The 18,889-nt window shown below is 49.8% G+C and overlaps 1 protein-coding gene across 4 annotated transcripts in view; it reads left to right on the top strand.

Annotated features, from left to right (window-relative positions):
* GRHL1 (grainyhead like transcription factor 1) overlaps positions 1–13,387 on the top strand; it is a 64,868-nt gene extending 51,481 nt beyond the window's left edge. For 2 of the 4 annotated variants that reach the window (XM_018055672.1, XM_018055670.1), the window contains exon 16: positions 11,785–13,226. In XM_018055672.1, the coding sequence (XP_017911161.1) occupies positions 11,785–11,899 (115 nt within the window). In that variant the 3' untranslated portion in view covers positions 11,900–13,226. Of the gene's footprint in view, positions 1–11,784 lie in introns of all 4 variants that reach the window. The other 2 variants (XM_018055671.1, XM_018055673.1) reach the window with 2 other exon arrangements.

Below are 18,889 nucleotides of genomic sequence, written 5' to 3'. Positions count from 1 at the left end.
TGAGTGCTGTTAGGGTCATAGAACAGGCCCCTCTGAGTGTGTCAGGTCATAGAACAGCCCCTTCTGAGTGATGTCAGTGTTATAGAACAGCCCTCTGAGTGATGTCAGTGTTATAGAGCAGCCCCTCTGAGTGATGTCAGGGTCATAGAACAGCCCTCTGAACAGCCCCTCTGAGTGATGTCAGGGTCATTAGAACAGCCCCTCTGAGTGATGTCAGTTTTATAGAGCAGCCCCTCTGAGTGATGTCAGTGTTATAGAGCAGCCCCTCTGAGTGATGTCAGGGTCATTAGAACAGCCCTCTGAGTGATGTCAGGGTCATAGAACAGCCCCTCTGAGTGATGTCAGGGTCATAGAGCAGGAGCTGAGTGATGTCGTCCAGCCCTCTGAGTCAGTGTTATAGAGCAGCCCCTCTGAGTGATGTCAGTGTCATAGAACAGCTTAATGTGTTATAGAACAGCCCCTCTGAGTGATGTCAGTGTTATAGAACAGCCCCTCTGAGTGATGTGGTCATAGAACAGTGAGTGATGTCAGGGTCATAGAGCAGCCCCTCTGAGTGATGTCAGGCGTCATAGACAGCCCCTCTGAGTGATGTCAGGGTCATAGAGCAGCCCCTCTGAGTGATGTCAGGGTCATAGAGCAGCCCCTCTGAGTGATGTCAATCAGCCCCTCTAGTGATGTCAGTGTTATAGAACAGCCCTCTGAGTGATGTGTCATAGAGCAGCCCCTGAGTGATGTTCATAGAACAGCCCCTCTGAGTGATGTGTTCATAGAACAGCCCCCATGTCAGGTCATAGAGCAGCCCCTCTGAGTGATGTCAGGTCATAGAGCAGCCCCTCTGAGTGATGTCAGGGTCATAGAGCAGCCCCTCTGAGTGATGTCATGTCTGATGATGTCAGGGTCATAGAGCAGCCCCTCTGAGTGATGTCACTGTTATGAACAGCCCCTCTGAGTGATGTCAGTGTATAGAGCAGCCCTCTGAGTGATGTCAGAGTCATAGAACAGGCCCTCTGAGTGATGTCAGGGCATAGAACAGCCCCTCTGAGTGATGTCAGGGTCATAGAGCAGAGACTAGGAGTGATGTCAGGTCATAGAGAGCAGCCCCTCTGAGTGATGTCAGGTTATAGAACAGCCCCCTCTGAGTGATGTCAGTGTTATTAGCCCCTCTGAGTGATGTCATCATAGCAGCCCCTCTGAGTGATGTCATGTTATAGAACAGCCTCTCTGAGTGATGTCAGTGTTATAGACAGCCCCTCTGAGTGATGTCAGTGTTATAGAACAGCCCCCTCTGAGTGATGTCAGGGTCATAGAGCAGCCCTCTGAGTGATGTCAGTGTTATAGAACAGCCCCTCTGAGAGATGTTATAGAGCCCTCTGAGATGGTCAGAGCAGCCCCTCTGAGTGATGTCAGTCATAGAAGCAGCCCCTCTGAGTGATGTCAGTGTTATAGAGCAGCCCCCTCAGACATAGGAGCTAGGAGTATGTCAGTGTTATAGAACAGCCCCTCTGAGTGATGTCAGGGTCATAGAACAGTGATGTCAGGGTCAGGGTATAGGATGTCGCAGGGTGTCAGAAGTGATGTCAGTGTTATAGAACAGCCCTCTGAGTGATGTCAGGTGTTATAGAGCAGCCCTCTGAGTGATGTCAGGGTTCATAGAACAGCCCCTCTGAGTGATGTCAGGGTCATAGCATGAGTGATGTCAGGTCATAGAACAGCCCTCTGAGTGGATGTCAGTCAGCCCTCTGAGTGATGTCAGCAGCCCCTCTGAGTGATGTCAGGGTCATAGAACAGCCCCTCTGAGTGATGTCAGGTCATAGAACAGCCCCTCTGAGTGATGTCAGGGTCAGTGAGTGATGTCAGTCATAGAACAGCCCCTCTGAGTGATGTCAGTGTTATGCCCCTCTGAGTCAGTGTCCAGCCTTCTGAGATGTCACTGTTATAGAACAGCCCCTCTGAGTGATGTCAGTGTTATAGAACAGCCCTCTGAGTGATGTGTCATGAGTGATGTCAGGGATGTCTGAGTGATGAGCAGCCCCTCTGAGTGATGTCAGATAGACAGCCCCTCTGAGTGATGTCAGTGTTATAGAACAGCCCTCTGAGTGATGTCAGGGTCATAGAGCAGCCCCTCTGAGTGATGTCAGGGTCATAGAGCAGCCCTCTGAGTGATGTCAGTGTTATAGAACAGCCCTCTGAGTGATGTCAGGGTCATAGAACAGTGAGTGATGTCAGGTCATAGAGCAGCCCCTCTGAGTGATGTCAGTGTTATAGAACATGACAGCAGCCCTCTGAGTGATGTCAGCCAGCCCTCGCAGCCCTCTGAGTGATGTCAGGGTATGCCCTCTGAGTGATGTCAGTGTTATAGAAAGCCCCTCTGAGTGATGTCAGATAGAGCAGCCCCCTCTGAGTGATTCAGGGTCATAGAGCAGCCCTCTGAGTGATGTCAGGTCATAGAGCAGCCCCTCTGAGTGATGTCAGGGTCATAGAGCAGCCCTCTGAGTGATGTCAGGGTCATAGTTGATGTCAGTGTCAGCCCCTCTGAGTGCATGAACAGCCCCTCTGAGTGATGTCAATGTCATAGAACAGCCCTCTGGTGATGTCACTGATAGAACAGCCTCTCTGAGTGATGTCAGTGTTATAGAGCAGCCTCTGAGTGATGTCACTGTTATAGAACAGCCCCCTCTGAGTGATGTCAGTGTTATAGAGCAGCCCCTCTGAGTGATGTCAGTGTTATAGAACACCAGCAGGAGCAGCCCTGAGTGATGTCAGGGTCATAGAGCAGCCCCTCCTCACAGCCCCTCTGAGTGATGTCAGGTCATAGAGCAGCCCCTCTGAGTGATGTCAGTGTTTAGAACAGCCCTCTGAGTGATGTCGGGGTCATAGAACAGCCCCTGAGTGATGTCAGGGTCATAGAGCAGCCCTCTGAGTGATGTCAGGGTCATAGAGCAGCCCCTCTGAGTGATGTCAGGTTATAGAACCCTGAGTGATGTCAGTGCAGCCCCTCTGATGTCACTGTTATTCTGAGTGATGTCAGTGTTATAGAACAGCCCCTCTGAGTGAGTGAATAGAACAGCCCCTCTGAGTGATGTCAGGGTCATAGAAAGCCCCTCTGAGTGATGTCAGCATAGAGCAGCCTCTGAGTGATTGTCATAGAACAGCCCTCTGCGTGATTCGGAGCCCTCTGAGTGATGTCAGTGTTATAGAACAGCCCCTCTGAGTGATGTCACTGTTATAGAACAGCCGTGATGTCAGTGTTATAAGAGCAGCCCCTCTGAGTGATGTCAGGGTCATAGAGCAGCCCTCTGCCCAGTGTTATAGTCCAGGGTCATAGAGCCCTCTGAGTGATGTCCCAGCCCTCTGAGTGATGTCAGTGTCAGCCCTCTGAGTGATGTCAGGGTCATAGAGCAGCCCCTCTGAGTGAGTCAGTATTCTGTGATGTCAGGGTCATAGAAAGCCCCTCTGAGTGATGTCAGGTCATAGAGACCCCTCTGAGTGATGTAGTGTTATAGAACAGCCCCAGTCTAGTCTGAGTGATCAGGGTCATAGAGCAGCCTCTGAGTGATGTCAGTGTCATAGAGCAGCCCTCTGAGTGATGTCAGGGTCATAGAGCAGCCCCTCTGAGTGATGTCAGGGTCATAGTCTGAGTGATGTCAGGGTCATAGAGCAGCCCTCTGAGTGATGTCAGGGTCATAGAGAGCCCTGCTGAGTGATGTCAGTGTTATAGAACAGCCCCTCTGAGTGATGTCCAGCCCCTCTGAGTGATGTCACTGTTATAGAACAGCCCCTCTGAGTGATGTCAGTGTTATAGAACAGCCCTCTGAGTGATGTCAGGGTCATAGAACTGCCCCTCTGAGTGATGTCAGGTCATAGCAGCCCTCTGAGTGCTGTTAGGGTCATAGAACAGCCCCTCTGAGTGTTGTCAGGGTCATAGAACAGCCCCTCTGAGTGATGTCAGTGTTATAGAACAGCCCTCTGAGTGATGTCAGTGCAGCCCTCTGAGTGATGTCAGGTTCATAGAGAGCCCCTCTGAGTGATGTCAGGGTCAGCCCTCTGAGTGATGTCAGGGTCATAGAACAGCCCCTCTGAGTGATGTCAATAGAGCAGCCCCTCTGAGTGATGTCAGTGTTATAGAGCAGCCCCTCTGAGTGATGTCAGGGTCATAGAACAGCCCCTCTGAGTGATGTCTGTCAGTGATGTCAGATAGAGCAGCCTCTGAGTGATGTCAGGGTCATAGACAGCCTCTGAGTGATGTCAGCAGCCCCTCTGAGTGATGTCAGTGTCATAGAACAGCCCTTCTGAGTATGTCACTGTCAGCCCCTCTGAGTGATGTCAGTGTTATAGAACAGCCCCTCTGAGTGATGTCAGGGTCATAGAACAGCCCCTCTGAGTGATGTCAGGGTCATCTGAGCACCTTGAGTGATATGGAGCAGCCCTCTGAGTGATGTCAGTGTCAGCCCCTCTGAGTGATGTCAGATAGAGCAGCCCCTCTGATGATGTCAGCATTCTGAGTGATGTCAGTGTTATAGAGCAGCCCCTCTGAGTGATGTCAGGGTCATAGAACAGCAGGTCATAGAGCAGCCCTCTGAGTGATGTCAGTGTTATAGAACAGCCCCTCTGAGTGATGTCAGGGTCATAGATCTGAGCAGTATAGAACAGTCTGAGTGATGTCAGGGTCATAGAGCAGCCCTCTGAGTGATGTTGTCAGTGATGTCAGTGTTATAGAACAGCCCCTCTGAGTGATGTCAGGGTCATAGAGCAGCAGCCCCTCTGAGTGATGTCAGGGTCATAGAGCAGCCCCTCTGAGTGATGTCAGTGTCATAGAGCAGCCCCTCTGAGTGATGTCAGGGTCACAGTGATGTCAGGGTCCTCTGAGTGATGTGAGCAGCCCCTCTGAGTGATGTCAGGGTCATAGAGCAGCCCTCTGACCCCTCTGAGTGATGTCAGTATAGAGCAGCCCCTCTGAGTGATGTCAATAGTCTGAGTGATGTCAGCAGCCCTCTGAGTGATGTCAGGGTCATAGAGCCCCTCTGAGTGATGTCAGGGTCATAGGACAGCCCCTCTGAGTGATGTCAGGGTCATAGAACAGCCCCTCTGAGTGATGTCAATAGTCTGAGTGATGTCAGCCAGCCCCTCTGAGTGATGTCAGGGTCATAGTGATGTCAGGGTCATAGAACAGCCCCTCTGAGTGATGTCAGTGTTATAGAGCAGCCCCTCTGAGTGATGTCAGTGTCATAGAACAGCCCCTCTGAGTGATGTCAGATAGAACAGCCCCTCTGAGTGATGTCAGTGTTATAGAACAGCCAGTGATGTCAATAGATCTGAGTGATGTCAATAGAGCAGCCCCTCTGAGTGATGTCAGGGTCATAGAACAGCCCCTCTGAGTGATGTCAGTGTCAGCCCCTCTGAGTGATGTCAGTGTTATAGAACAGCCCTCTGAGTGATGTCAGTAGATCTGAGTGATGTCAGGGTCATAGAGCAGCCCCTCTGAGTGATGCAGGGAGTCATCATAGAACAGCCCCTCTGAGTGATGTCAGGGTCATAGAGCAGCCCCTCTGAGTGATGTCAGTGTCATAGAACAGCCCCTGAGTGATGTCAGGGTCATAGAGCAGCCCCTCTGAGTGATGTCAGTGTTATAGAACAGCCCTCTGAGTGATGTCAGGGTCATAGAGCAGCCCTCTGAGTGATGTCAGGGTCATAGAACAGCCCCTCTGAGTGATGTCAGTGTTATAGAACAGCCCCTCTGAGTGATGTCAGGGTCATAGAGCAGCCCCTCTGAGTGATGTCAGGGTCATAGAGCAGCCCTCTGAGTGATGTCAGGTCACATCTGAGTGATGTCAGGGTCATAGAGCAGCCCCTCTGAGTGATGTCAGGGTCATAGAAGCATATAGAGCAGCCCTCTGAGTGATGTCTCATAGATAGTCAGTCAGCCCTCTGGTGATGTCAGCAGCCCTCTGAGTGATGTCAATAGAACAGCCCCTCTGAGTGATGTCAGTGTTATAGAACAGCCCCTCTGAGTGATGTCAGGTCATAGAACAGCCCTCTGAGTGATGTCAGGGTCATAGGCAGCCCCTGAGTCTGTGGGGTCATAGGACAGCCTCTGAGTGATGTCAGGGTCATAGAACAGCCCTGAGTGTGTCAGTGTCGCCCCTCTGAGTGATGTAGATAGAGGCAGCCCCTCTGAGTGATGTCAGGGTCATAGAGCAGCCCCTCTGAGTGATGTCTGAGTTGATGTCAGGTATAGACAGCCCTCTGAGTGAAGTGGTGATAGTGTTATAGACAGCCCTGCTGAGCCCCAGCCCTCTGAGTCAGATAGAACAGCCCCTCAGGGTCAGCCCTCTGAGTGATGTCAGGTCATAGAGCAGCCCTCTGAGTGATGTCAGTGTCATTTAGTAGAACAGCCCCTCTGAGTGATGTCAGTGTTAATAGAACAGCCCCTCTGAGTGATGTCAGGGTCATAGTCTGAGTGATGTCTCATAGAGCCAGTGATGTCCCAGCTCAGCCCCTCTGAGTGATGTCAGTGTTATAGAAGCAGCCCTCTGAGTGATGTCAGGGTCATAGAGCAGCCCTCTGAGTGATGTCAGGGCATAGACAGCCCCTCTGAGTATGTCAGTGTTATAGAACAGCCTCTGAGTGATGTCAGTTTATAGAGCAGCCCCTCAGAGTGATGTCATATAGAACAGCCCTCTGAGTGATGTCAGTGTTATAGAACAGCCCCTCTGAGTGATGTCAGGGTCATAGAACAGCCCCTCTGAGTGATGTCAGGGTCATAGCAGCCCCTCTGAGTGATGTTGTCATGTTATAGAACAGCCCCTCTGCGTGATGTCGGGCATAGAACAGTGATGTCAGTGTATAGAACAGCCCCCTCTGAGTGATGTCACTGTTATAGAACAGCCCCTCTGATGATGTCCCAGTGATGTGTCATCAGCCCCTCTGAGATGTCAGGGGAGTGAGTGATGTCAGATAGCAGCTCTGAGTGATGTCAGGTCATAGAACAGCCCCTCTGAGTGATGTCAGGGATAGACAGCCCTCTGAGTGATATAGAACAGCCCTCTGAGTGATGTGTCATAGAGCAGCCCCTCTGAGTGATGTCAGTGTTATAGAACAGCCCCTCTGAGTGATGTCAGAGTAGAACAGCCCCTCTGAGTGATGTCAGGGTCATAGAAGCAGCCCCTCTGAGTGATGTCATGTTATAGAACAGCCCCTCTGAGTGATGTCCCATAGAGCAGCTCTGAGTGATGTCAGGGTCATAGAGCAGCCCCTCTGAGTGATGTGTTATAGAGCAGCCCCTCTGAGTGATGTCAGGGTCATAGACAGCCCTCTGAGTGATGTCAGGGTCATCAGTCCCATAGAGCAGCCCTCTGAGTGATGTCAGGGTCATAGAGCACCCCTCTGAGTGTCTCAGAGTGATGTCAGTGTTATAGAGCAGCCCCTCTGAGTGATGTCACAGAACAGCCCTCTGAGTGATGTCAGTGTTATAGAACAGCCCCTCTGAGTGATGTCAGGGTCATAGAACCCCTCTGAGTGATGTCAGGGTCATAGGACAGCTCCTCTGAGTGCTGTTAGGGTCATAGAACAGCCCCTCTGAGTGTTGTCAGGTCATAGAACAGCCCCTCTGAGTGATGTCAGTGTTATAGAACAGCCCCCAGTGTTATAGAGCAGCCCTCTGAGTGATGTCAGGTCATAGAACAGCCCCTCTGAGTGATGTCAGGGTCATAGAGCAGCCCCTCTGAGTGATGTCAGGGTCATAGAACAGCCCCTCTGAGTGATGTCATAGAGCAGCCCCCTGAGTGATGTCTAGAGCAGCCCCTCTGAGTGATGTCAGGGTCATCTCCACATAGAACAGCCCTCTGAGTGATGTCAGGGTCATAGAGCAGAGACTAGGAGTGATGTCAGGGTCATAGAACAGCCCCTCTGAGTGATGTCAGTGAGACAGCCCCTCTGAGTGATGTCAGTGTCATAGAACAGCCCTCCAATAGAACAGCCCCTCTGAGTGATGTCAGTGTCAGCCCCTCTGAGTGATGTCAGGGTCATAGAACAGCCCCTCTGAGTGTCAGGGTCATAGACAGCCCCTCTGAGATGTGAGCAGCTCTGTCAGTGAGAACAGCCCCTCTGAGTGATGTCAGTCAAGTGTGTCATAGAGCAGCCCTCTGAGTGATGTCAGGGTCATAGAAGCAGCCCCTCTGAGTGATGTCAGTGTTATAGAACAGCCTCTGAGTGATGTCATAGAACAGCCCTCTGAGTGATGTCAGGGTCATAGAGCAGCCCCTCTGAGTGATGTCAGTGTTATAAACAGCCCCTCTGAGTGATGTCAGGGTCATAGAGCAGCCCCTCTGAGTGATGTCATATAGCCCCTCTGAGTGATGTGTCATGCCCTCTGAGTGATGTCAGTCATAGAACAGCCCCTCTGAGTGATGTCAGGTCATAGAACAGTCATGTCAATCAGCCCATCTCTGAGTGATGTCATGTCATAGCCCATAGAGCAGCCCCTCTGAGTGATGTCAGGGTCATAGAACAGTGAGTGATGTCAGGTCTAGAGCAGCCCCTCTGAGTGATGTCAGGGTCATTCTGAGTGTCCAGCCCCTCTGAGATGTCCAGCCCTCTGAGTGATATAGAACAGCCCCTCTGAGTGATGTCATAGAACAGCCCCTCTGAGTGATGTCAGGTCATAGAAGCCCCTCTGAGTGATGTCTGATGTGTCATAGAACAGTGAAGTGTGCCCCAGCCCCTCTGAGTGATGTGTCATCAGTGCATAGAACAGCCCCTCTGAGTGATGTCTCTCCATAGAACAGCCCTCTCTCATGTCCAGTGAGATGTCAGGGTCATAGAACAGCCCTCTGAGTGATGTCAGGGTCATAGAGCAGCCCTCTGAGTGATGTCAGGGTCATAGCAGCCCTCTGAGTGATGTCACAGCCCCTCTGAGTGATGTCAGTGTTATAGAACAGCCCTCTGAGTGATGTCAGGGTCATGTTGATGTTAGAGCAGCCCTCTGAGTGATGTCAGTGCAGCCCCTCTGAGTGATGTCAGGTCATAGAACAGCCCTCTGAGTGATGTCAGTCCCCCTCTGAGTGATGTCAGTGTTATAGAACAGCCCCTCTGAGTGATGTCAGGGTCATAGAGCAAGCAGCCCTCTGAGTGATGTCAGGGTCATAGAGCAGCCCCTCTGAGTGATGTCAGGGTCAAGAGCCCCTCTGAGTGATGTCAGTGTTATAGAACAGCCCCTCTGAGTGATGTCACATAGAGCAGCCCCTCTGAGTGATGTCAGCAGCCCTCTGAGTGATGTCTCATCTCGATGTCATCATAGAACAGCCCCTCTGAGTGATGTCAGGGTCATAGAGAGCAGCCCCTCTGAGTGATGTCAGGGTCATAGAGCAGCCCCTCTGAGTGATGTCAGGGTCATAGAGCAGCCCCTGAGATGTCATAGAACAGCCCTCTGAGTGATGTCAGTGTATATGAGAGCAGCCCTCTGAGTGATGTCAGTGTTATAGAACAGCCCCTCTGAGTGATGTCAGGGTTATAGAGCAGCCCTCTCAGTGATGTCAGGGTCATAGAACAGCCCCTCTGAGTGATGTCAGGGTCATCATCAGAGCAGAATGAGTGATGTCTATAGAACAGTGACATAGAGCAGCCCTCTGAGTGATGTCAGTGTCATAGAACAGTCTCAGTGTTATAGAACAGCCCCTCTGAGTGATGTCAGTGTTATAGAACAGCCCCTCTGAGTGATGTCAGGGTCATAGAGCAGCCCCTCTGAGTGATGTCAGAGTGATGTCCAGCCCCTCTGAGTGATGTCAGTGTTATAGAACAGCCCTCTGAGTGATAGCAGCCCCTCTGAGTGATGTCAGGGTCATAGAACAGCCCCTCTGAGTGATGTCAGGGTCCAGCCCTCTGAGTGATGTCAGGGTCATAGAGCAGCCCCTCTGAGTGATGTCAGTGTCACAGAGCAGAGACTAGGAGTGATGTCAGGGTCATAGAGCAGCCCCTCTGAGTGATGTCACTGTTATGGAACAGCCCCTCTGAGTGATGTCAGTGTTATAGAGCAGCCCCTCTGAGTGATGTCAGAGTCATAGAACAGCCCTCTGAGTGATGTCATGGTCATAGAACAGCCCCTCTGAGTGATGTCAGGGTCATAGAGCAGAGACTAGGAGTGATGTCAGCCGTCATAGAGCAGCCCCTCTGAGTGATGTCAGTGTTATATGAAACAAGCCCCCTCTGAGTGATGTTCCAGTGTTATAGAAACAGCCCCCTCTGAATGATGTCAGGGTCATTAGAGCAGCCCCTCTGGAGTGATGTCACTGTTATAGAACAGCCTCTCTGAGTGATGTCAGTGTTATAGAGCAGCCCCTCTGAGTGATGTCAGTGTTATAGAAAGCCCCTCTGAGTGATGTCAGGGTCACAGAGCAGCCCTCTGAGTGATGTCAGTGTTATAGAACAGCCCCTCTGAGTGATGTCAGTGTTATAGAACAGCCCCTCTGAGTGATGTCAGGTTCATAGAGTAGCCCCTCTGAGTGATGTCAGTGTCATAGAGCAGCCCCTCTGAGTGATGTCACTGTTATAGAGCAGCCCTCTGAGTGATGATGTCAGGGTCATAGAGCAGCCCCTCTGAGTGATGTCAGGGTCATCGAGCAGCCCCTCTGAGTGATGTCAGTGTTATAGAACAGCCCCTCTGAGTGATGTCTGTGTCATAGAAAATTAATTTCATCCACCTGAATTTGTGCCCAGTCAAGAACCAGTTATAGAAATATCAGTGCAAAAATAACAGTTTTTCATACTAGATCATCCACATAAAGTTGATTTATTTTTCTAGGGCATCTTTGTGGACTCTTTCCAGGTAAAATCATTGTTTCTCCGATGCTTGGCAGCAGTGCAGTGGCTCCAAATTCCAGAGCTCATGATAAAATTTACCAAGGCTGACAACAGTCGCTTCCCCACTTATTGAGCCCCCATCATGAGTTGGGTGCTGGACTAGGCACACGTGTGTTACTTAATTCCCATGTTACCATTACTCTAAGACAGGAGTTACTACTCAGTTTCTGGATGAGGCAGCCGAGGCCCAGAGAGCCTAGGAAGCTTTTCCAGAATCAGGGTCAGCTTAGTGCCGAGGCCAAGCTTCAAGTTCTGTTTGACCAACATCAAAGCCTTTGCTCCATCTCCCTCCACCCTCCTGCCCTGAGTCATGTTTTCAATCATGGAATGTTGCTTCTTTGTTCAGAAGTTAATATTTTTAGAACTGAACTTAAGTGTCAGTACTGTTTGGCATGGGTATACAGGGTAAGCATTTGGGGGCTTAATTCTAAAGCATGTGGAATGTCCTCGATGGGCCTAGTGGGAAGGGTTGGCCTTGATAGTAGATTGGCTAAACTTTGAGGGTAACTCATTGGGAAAAAGAGTCGTCAGGGAGCTGTGGCTTCCAGACGCGTAGGTTGACTTGACTGATGTGCCTTCTGTAGCTGGACCATGTGATTCTTCTGTAGACTGACTTTGTTCACTGTAATAAGTACTGTTTATTGAAAGATCACTGCACACTGAAATAATAACTCAGCTACTGTGTTTTCTTTATCGTACACCCTGCACGTGAAGTGCTTCACCCAAGCTCCTCATTTCATCCCTACAACAACCATGTAAGATTGACCCTACTATTATACCCATTTCACAGATGAGGAAAGTGAGGCATAGGGAGTGTAACTAGTTTGCCTCACATGGCACAGCTAGCAAGTGGCAGCGCTAGCTGTGGAGTTTGGGTGTGACTGCAGAGCGGGCAGGAGTGAGCAGGCCTGTCTCGTCTCCCTTTTCCAGGATCCTGGTGAACATGGACGACAATATCGTGAAGCATTACTCCAATGAAGACACCTTCCAGCTGCAGATGGAAGAGTCCGGGGGATCGTTCAAGCTCACCCTCACTGAGATCTGAGGATGCCCCGCCCACGACTCCCAGCGAGCTCAGTGAAGCTGTCACCTGGGCCTTTGGGGTTGGCAAGCCACAGGTTCACCAGTCGGCCACCTTCCAAATGTGGGTGGATGTCAGTGGAAGTTGGAGGTGGCACTGCTTTTGGCTTGGAGATAGCATTGAATGTATTGCATTGACATTTTTCAGATGACCCCAGAAAGCATATTTGAATTTTCTGCTATAAATACTTAGGATTAAAAGTGGAAACTTTGTTCCAAGATTTGCTAGGTTACCTGGGAACCTTTAGGATATCTGCTACATTATTTATGGAACTGTCTCTTCAGCACGGTGCACGTCAGACTCGGTGTGACTCTGACCGCCTCAGGTCATGGGCACGGTGCCCCCGCCAGACGGGGGCGCCCTCTCTCCTCGGCCTCTCATTCCCCAGTAAGTGTTTACTCCAACAGGGCAGGTTACCGAAATCTTCCTTTGCAACTGTCTTGAACATATCAACTGCCTCTATTATGAAGAACCGAACAGTGACAGTGTGCCTCCGTCAGGCTAAAGCTGCGTGTGTGTGAGTGCAATACGTCTTGAAGGCCTGTGTCTGTAAATGTGTACATACCTGTCCTATATAAATAGATAATATATACGTGTGGTGTCTGTACATACAGTGAGGAGACGCGAAGAGGTCTACCCTAAGGACTTTCTTGAGATGAGAGGATAAGTTATTTCTGACCACCTACACCCAGCAGGTAGCATGCTGTGCTCAGTGAATCCTGCTCACAAGCTTTCTCTGGGTTTTCCCGAACACAGCCACCATTCTGTAGCATGGCAAAACCTCAGATGACAGAGATGCTGCACACTCTTGAGAAGGTTGTTGTTTGGATGTCTGCCCTGTTTAACGAATGAAGTAAAGGAAAAAGCACTACTGCAGCTCACGTCTGTTGTGTCTGCTAGTATCAGTCAGGTGTCCCCGACAGCGGGAATAAACACAGTGATCACGGCACGTACTGTCGTCACCGTGAACCAGGAGATGCAACTCGGGACGGAGTGCTTCCAGATCTCTGTGCTATAGGAAATGACTTCTGTTTTATCACGTTTCAGAACCTCCAGGCTTTGTCTTGTATGCTAACAGTTCTAAAAAGCATTCATGAGTTTATGAGACTGTATTACTATGGGGAACATTTTTATACATGTTTAAATATATAAAAATACTAAAGAGTGTAATTTTGTAACGGAAATAAAAATTGCAGGTATCTTTAGGTTCAGGGAAATAGAATAGGCTCTTTGTATACATAGGATTGATAGTTACATTCTTCCATTAAAATATTCTAATGAAGTATGTGAACTAAATTGCTGGCTTTCTAAGATAAGATCTTATGGGACACGGGTCATATAATAATATTTTGTATTTTGTTTTATGAAATTGATTTTGTCTTATTTTTAATTGTATAATTGAAGATGTATTTTAAACCAAAGGGATTAAATTTTTATATGTCTATTTCGTAATACGTCCTTTCCTGTTATTTAGCTTGGCGTTTCCTTTCATTAGTCAGTAAAAGCAGAATCTGAGATCTTAAAAAGTAGAGCTGAAAAGAATCAGCTTTGTGTTTTCTCCTTGTTTCCCAGCATGTAAACTTGGGAAAACTCTCTTCCTTCCTCTTAGTCTTGCCTTAGAGGGTCTAAAATTATCTGAGTAATTGTTAACTGAGGGGGTCCCAACTGAGTTTTTAACTACCTCCAAAATTTAACCACCAAAGCTTAAGGTAAATGCTTTCAAACCTGAAATCTCAGGGTTCTTAGTTTAAAGCTGAACAGAAAACGTTTGGTTTAAAAATCTACCAGGGACTTCTCTGGCGGTCCAGTGGTTGGGACTCTGCGTTCTCACTGCAGAGGGTCCAGGTTTCATTCCTAGTAAGGGAAGTAAGAACCTGTAAGCTGTGTAGCTTGGCCAAAAAAAAAAAGGAACAAAAAACTACCAGTAATGTTTCAGATCATCAGAATTTCTAAATCAAACGGCTGTTGTTAAGTACGCACCGGTAATCCAGGGCCAAAATGTGATAGACACTTAAGTATATTTCTAGTGAACACATGATCACAGAAATGAAGTAACTCCCAGGGAGGTCTCCTGCAATGCCTGTGGACCTCTTGCTCTAAACCTGGGGCCACAGGTCAGAACTCCTGAGGGGGAGACCCCGTGCATGGTCCCCTGAGGCCCCAGAGCCTGTGGGTTGGGGCCTTTGTGGCCTCTCCCAGGGGACCCTTCTGGACTCTGCTGCCCTGTCCCGTGACACTTCCTGCCTTCCCTCCGTCTTTGTTTCTTTCTCCCTTGGTCACTTAGCTTTTGCCTTTTGTCTCAGAGCTTGGCTTTGCCCTGGAGGCGAGGGGCTTCTCCAGTCTCCCCAGTGGAGAGCCCAGGTCTCCTGACCCTGCACACACACACACACACACACACACACACACGGCACCCTGTGACCCTAACCTGCCCACCACCCTCCCCAGCCTCTTGCCTCCCTGGATTGCTGGCAGCCTGCCTGGTGCCCAGGTGCTCAGTCCATGATCCTGCAATGATGAGGTGACAAGCTGGTGCCCTTGACGAGCCCCGCCCCTTGCAGGACAGCAGCAGCGAGATGGGTTAGAAGTCAGAAGCTCAGAAGTGAGCGTGGCTGGACCTGGCCCCATGGCACGCGGTGGGGGTCATCTGCCTAACCTGGCGGCAGTCAGGAAAGCAGCGCCTGAGACGGGGCCCTGAAGCAGGGGTGTCAAGGAGCCTTCTGGACGTCATGGGACGGAGTCACAAGGGGTGCATGCGGCCTGCAGGTGCAGAGGGCGGGGTCACCACGCCTGCTCCCGCCGACCGGGTGTGCACTTGTTCAAGGTCAGTGTCCTCTGTCCACCCTGTGGAGCTGGCATCATCCAACATCAGCAACATCTGCGTCTTACCTGCAAACACTGCCACCAGTGTACAAGCACGGGCTGCTGGGCGGTGTGTTCAGGCCTTGAACCCATACCCTGGCTGCCCTGAGGGCGTCACAGCAGGTGTGCACCAACAGGCCACAGTCCCTTCTCTGCTCCGATCACTTCTGTCTCACACACACACCCTCGATCCTGAACTCCTTTAGCCATCATCCCCCTTCAAATCTTTTAGCCAAATTTTAGAAAATTTTACAAATGTAACGCATGCCAAGAAAAAAAACACACGCCAGGAGACGGAATGAGGAGAGCTCCAGGAGAGTGTCTCCGACAGGTGAGCTTTCTGACACCCAGTCCGACGCCCCAGAGAGAACCAGCCATGCATTCCTCCAAGGCCAGAATCCTCCAGGCAAACTCAGGTGCACTGTGCATATTGTTTTGCAGGTAGGGTCATACTGTTCTTTGCAGATATTTTCATTTATCACTATTCTTTAGACAAGAGTTCTTTTTAGTGACTGCATTGTATTCCATTGTAGAAATGACCACCACCTGATCAGTACCCAGGGCTTCCCTGGTGGCTCAAATGGTAAAGAATCTGCCTTCAGTGCAGGAGATGTGGGTTCGATCCCTGGGTCGGGAAGATTCCCTAGAGGAGATTCCAGTATTCTTGCCTGGAGAATCCCATGGACAGAGGAGCCTGGTGGGCTACAGTCCATGGGGTCACATAGAGTTGAACATGACTGAGTGACTGAACAACAAATCAGTACCTACTGATAGACATTTAGACCAAGATTTTGCTATTACAAGCATTGCTGCAAAAAAATGTAGAAAGGTCTGTCCTTGCATACCTGTGGAGTGGAGCTGCACAGTGAGTTCTTAGCAGAGGAGTACCAACTCAGAGACAGTGGTCAGTAAACTTTTATAGAGACTGTGAAACTGCTATCCAGACAGAACCAGTTTCATTCCTGCCCACTGACTGTGAGTCTGTCTCTCGACGTCTCAGCGCTTTGATTCGTGTGTCTGTTGGAGGGGAGTTGAGCGTAACTTCTTGTTTGGGGGCTGTTTGTTCTTTGTTCTCTGTTTACCTCCTTGAAAGACTAGTCTGTTTATTGTCCCGCTTCCTCATTTCTTACGCACTCAGCCTGGGGCAGCCTGACTTCTGTCCCTGCCACACGGTGCAGTGAGCTCAGTGCCAGATGCTGGATGGTCTCCTTTAATCCTCCCAGGGCCTGTGAGTGGGGCATACCCCCATTTCACAGCTGAGGCCCAGGAGATCGCACTGCTAGGGAAAGAAGCAGTATGTCCAACTCCAAACCTCCAGTTCTTTCCACTGCCATATGCTGTGTCCACTGCAAATGCTCCAGCCAAGGTTGTGGATGACCTAGCTGCTCATCTTCTCTCTCTCTCTCTCTCTCTCTCTCGGACATTTGACCATAAAGAAAACCTCAATTTCTTTGGCTTTTGTTATGGGTATATCAGCTAGAAAGTTTTGGTTGCAAAATCAGAAATGGCAAGCTGGTTAAACAATAAAGGAAATGTATCGCTCTCTTAACGCTGAAGCTGAAGGTGGCCTAGGTTGGTCCTGGACCTTGATGTCACTGGCAGCCTAATTTCTTGCCTCCTTTTAGGGCTCCATCCTAAGTTTTACTCTCCTTGTGTGGTGTTGAGATGACTGCCAACAATTCCTAAATCCGTGTGTCTCCTGGTTCAAGTCCAGAGGCGCAGGACTCCCAGCAAATGTCCTGAAACTCATTTGAATCAGAACATCTCAGTTTACCCATCCGCTGGTGAACTGTCATTAGTTCTCTCCAAAAAAGTCTCCTCCCCTCAACCACACGGCTTGGATAATTGAAATCAGGGCTTTGGGGAGACAGGAGAGGGGACACGGGTCAGAGAAAGAATAAGACACGCTTACCAGGCAGCATCCTCTGATTCTCCTATGTCTAGCTGACCCTCTCTGACCCCACACCTGCCCAGGAAGTGCTGCTCTTCTCATCTCTCCATCCTCAGATTCTAATGTCTTGAGCATAGACTATTCCCAGATTTCTTTCTCCAATCCAAACTGTCCCTTTAGCTCCAAATCCAAACCATATTGAACATTCTCTGCCAGGCTCAGGGGTATCCTGAGTCTCCAGCCCTCAGACAGTTCTAGTTTGAGGGCACCTCGGTCGCCTTGTCATTCCACTGATGAAATAGGAATGGCAGGAAGTAGCTTCTCCAGAAAACTGGTGAGTACCTGTGTGCAAAGGGGAGAAAACCACAGGAACTCAGCGGGCTGTCTCTAAAATTCCTGGGGGGGTCCAGGATCTGGGGCATGTCAAGATAACCCTCCAGGGTGAAGGTCCTCCCCTTTCATGCTCCCCACCCCTCACTGACCCTGCCCCCCAGGCTCCTTCTCGTTTTTTTTCATAGCACTTGTTGCTTTCTAACCTACCATGTGCTGTGCACATTTGCTTCAGTAGTGTTTGACCCTGTAGCCTCATTGATCGTAGCCGCATGGATCATGGCCCAGCAGACTCCTCTGTCCATGGGGATTCTCCTGGCAAGAATACTGGAGTGCGTTGCCATGTCCTCCTCCAAGGAAGGGATCTTCCTGACCCAGGGATTGAACCTGAATTGCCTGTGCCTCCTCACTGCAGGCAGATTCCTTAGCACTGAGTCACCGGGGAAGCCCAACATTTCAGGCAAGTGGAATCTTCCCAGACCAGGGATCAAAACTGTGTTCCCTGCAGTGACAGGCGGATTCTTAACCACTGAACCACCAGGGAAGTCTGGCCTGCAGGACCTCAGTCGTGGCATGTGGGATCTAGTTTCCTGACCCGGGATCAAACCCAGGCCCCCTGCACTGGGAGTGCCAAGCCTTAGCCACCCGGCAAGTAACCTAACCTACCGTATATCTCACTTGATTATTATGCTTATTGCTTGTTGTTCACCTCCTGTTATGCCCAAGTCGCAAAATCTCCCAATGACCACCACGGAGCCGATATCCGATGCAAAAGCAAGAGAGTTTTTATTACCAAGCTCAAGCTGGGGCTCCCACCGATACCGACACAGAGGCTATAGGGAGGAGTCCTGAGTTTGGGGTTACAATGCTTTTATAGGGAATATTCAGGTAAAAGGGTAAAAAGGGGGTGTTCAGGCTGAAGGACAACTGATTGGTTACTTTCTTCTATAGGGTTTGTGTGTGGATTCTTGATTGGTTTTTACTTTCAAGGTAAATCACAAGTTCCTGAACGTAAAGTCAGGAGGTTTAACCTAAGGGCCGATTGGCTCGTGGGCAGTGGGGCAAGGTTGGGTAATATCCAAAGTCTAAGTCTGTTTGCCCGGAACCTTTACAAAATGGAGTTCTTTTACAAGATGGAATAGCTTAGGCTCTTCATTCCCCCCTTCTCAAGGACCCAAGACAGACCCAATCATGGGTCTGTGGTTAGCTTTATATTGTCTTTTACCAGGGGTGGGTTTGGCAGGACTGCATATTGGGACCTAAGCACCATAAGCTGCACCATGTTGATACGGCCTTTGATAAAGTTTATCAACTTATTTAGTAAACACAGTCCGAAGGTGAATAGCAAGAGTAAAATAATCAGGGGCCCAGCTAGAGAAGATATAAGGGTCGTGAGCCAGGGAGATGAACTGAACCAGGATTCAAACCAACTCTGAGACTTTTTCTCTTTTTCTCTGACTCAGCCCTTCTCTTATCTTGGCCACGGACTCCCTGACTACCCCCGAGTGATTCACATAAAAACAACATTCTTCCCCTAACGCAGCACATAGGCCCCCTGAGAGACTTCATACTCAAGATACTTCTTGGGAATTGGGGCGGAGGTCTCTTTCTTCGCTAACTTCTTCCTGCTGTGCATAGGCGTAGGCCTGCCTCGCAGAGCAGAAGTCTCTCTACCTGATCTAAGTTGGGGTTTTCCACATCTGAAACCAGCTTCTACCCTTGCAGTAACAGCAATTTAGTTGGCCCCTCTCCGAGATGAAATAGACAAGGGCCAAACAGGAGACCTAACAGGATGGTCATCTCTGGTCCCTGGAAACAGAAGGCAACATTTGGGGTGAGGGTTGCAGGGTTTGTGACCGCTTCTGATTGGTTGA

The sequence above is a fragment of the Capra hircus genome, chromosome 11, assembly GCF_001704415.2.
Source record: "Capra hircus breed San Clemente chromosome 11, ASM170441v1, whole genome shotgun sequence".
Lineage (NCBI taxonomy): Eukaryota > Metazoa > Chordata > Mammalia > Artiodactyla > Bovidae > Capra > Capra hircus.
Note: the sequence above shows the minus strand (reverse complement) of the source record. Positions and strands in the feature narration are given on the sequence as shown.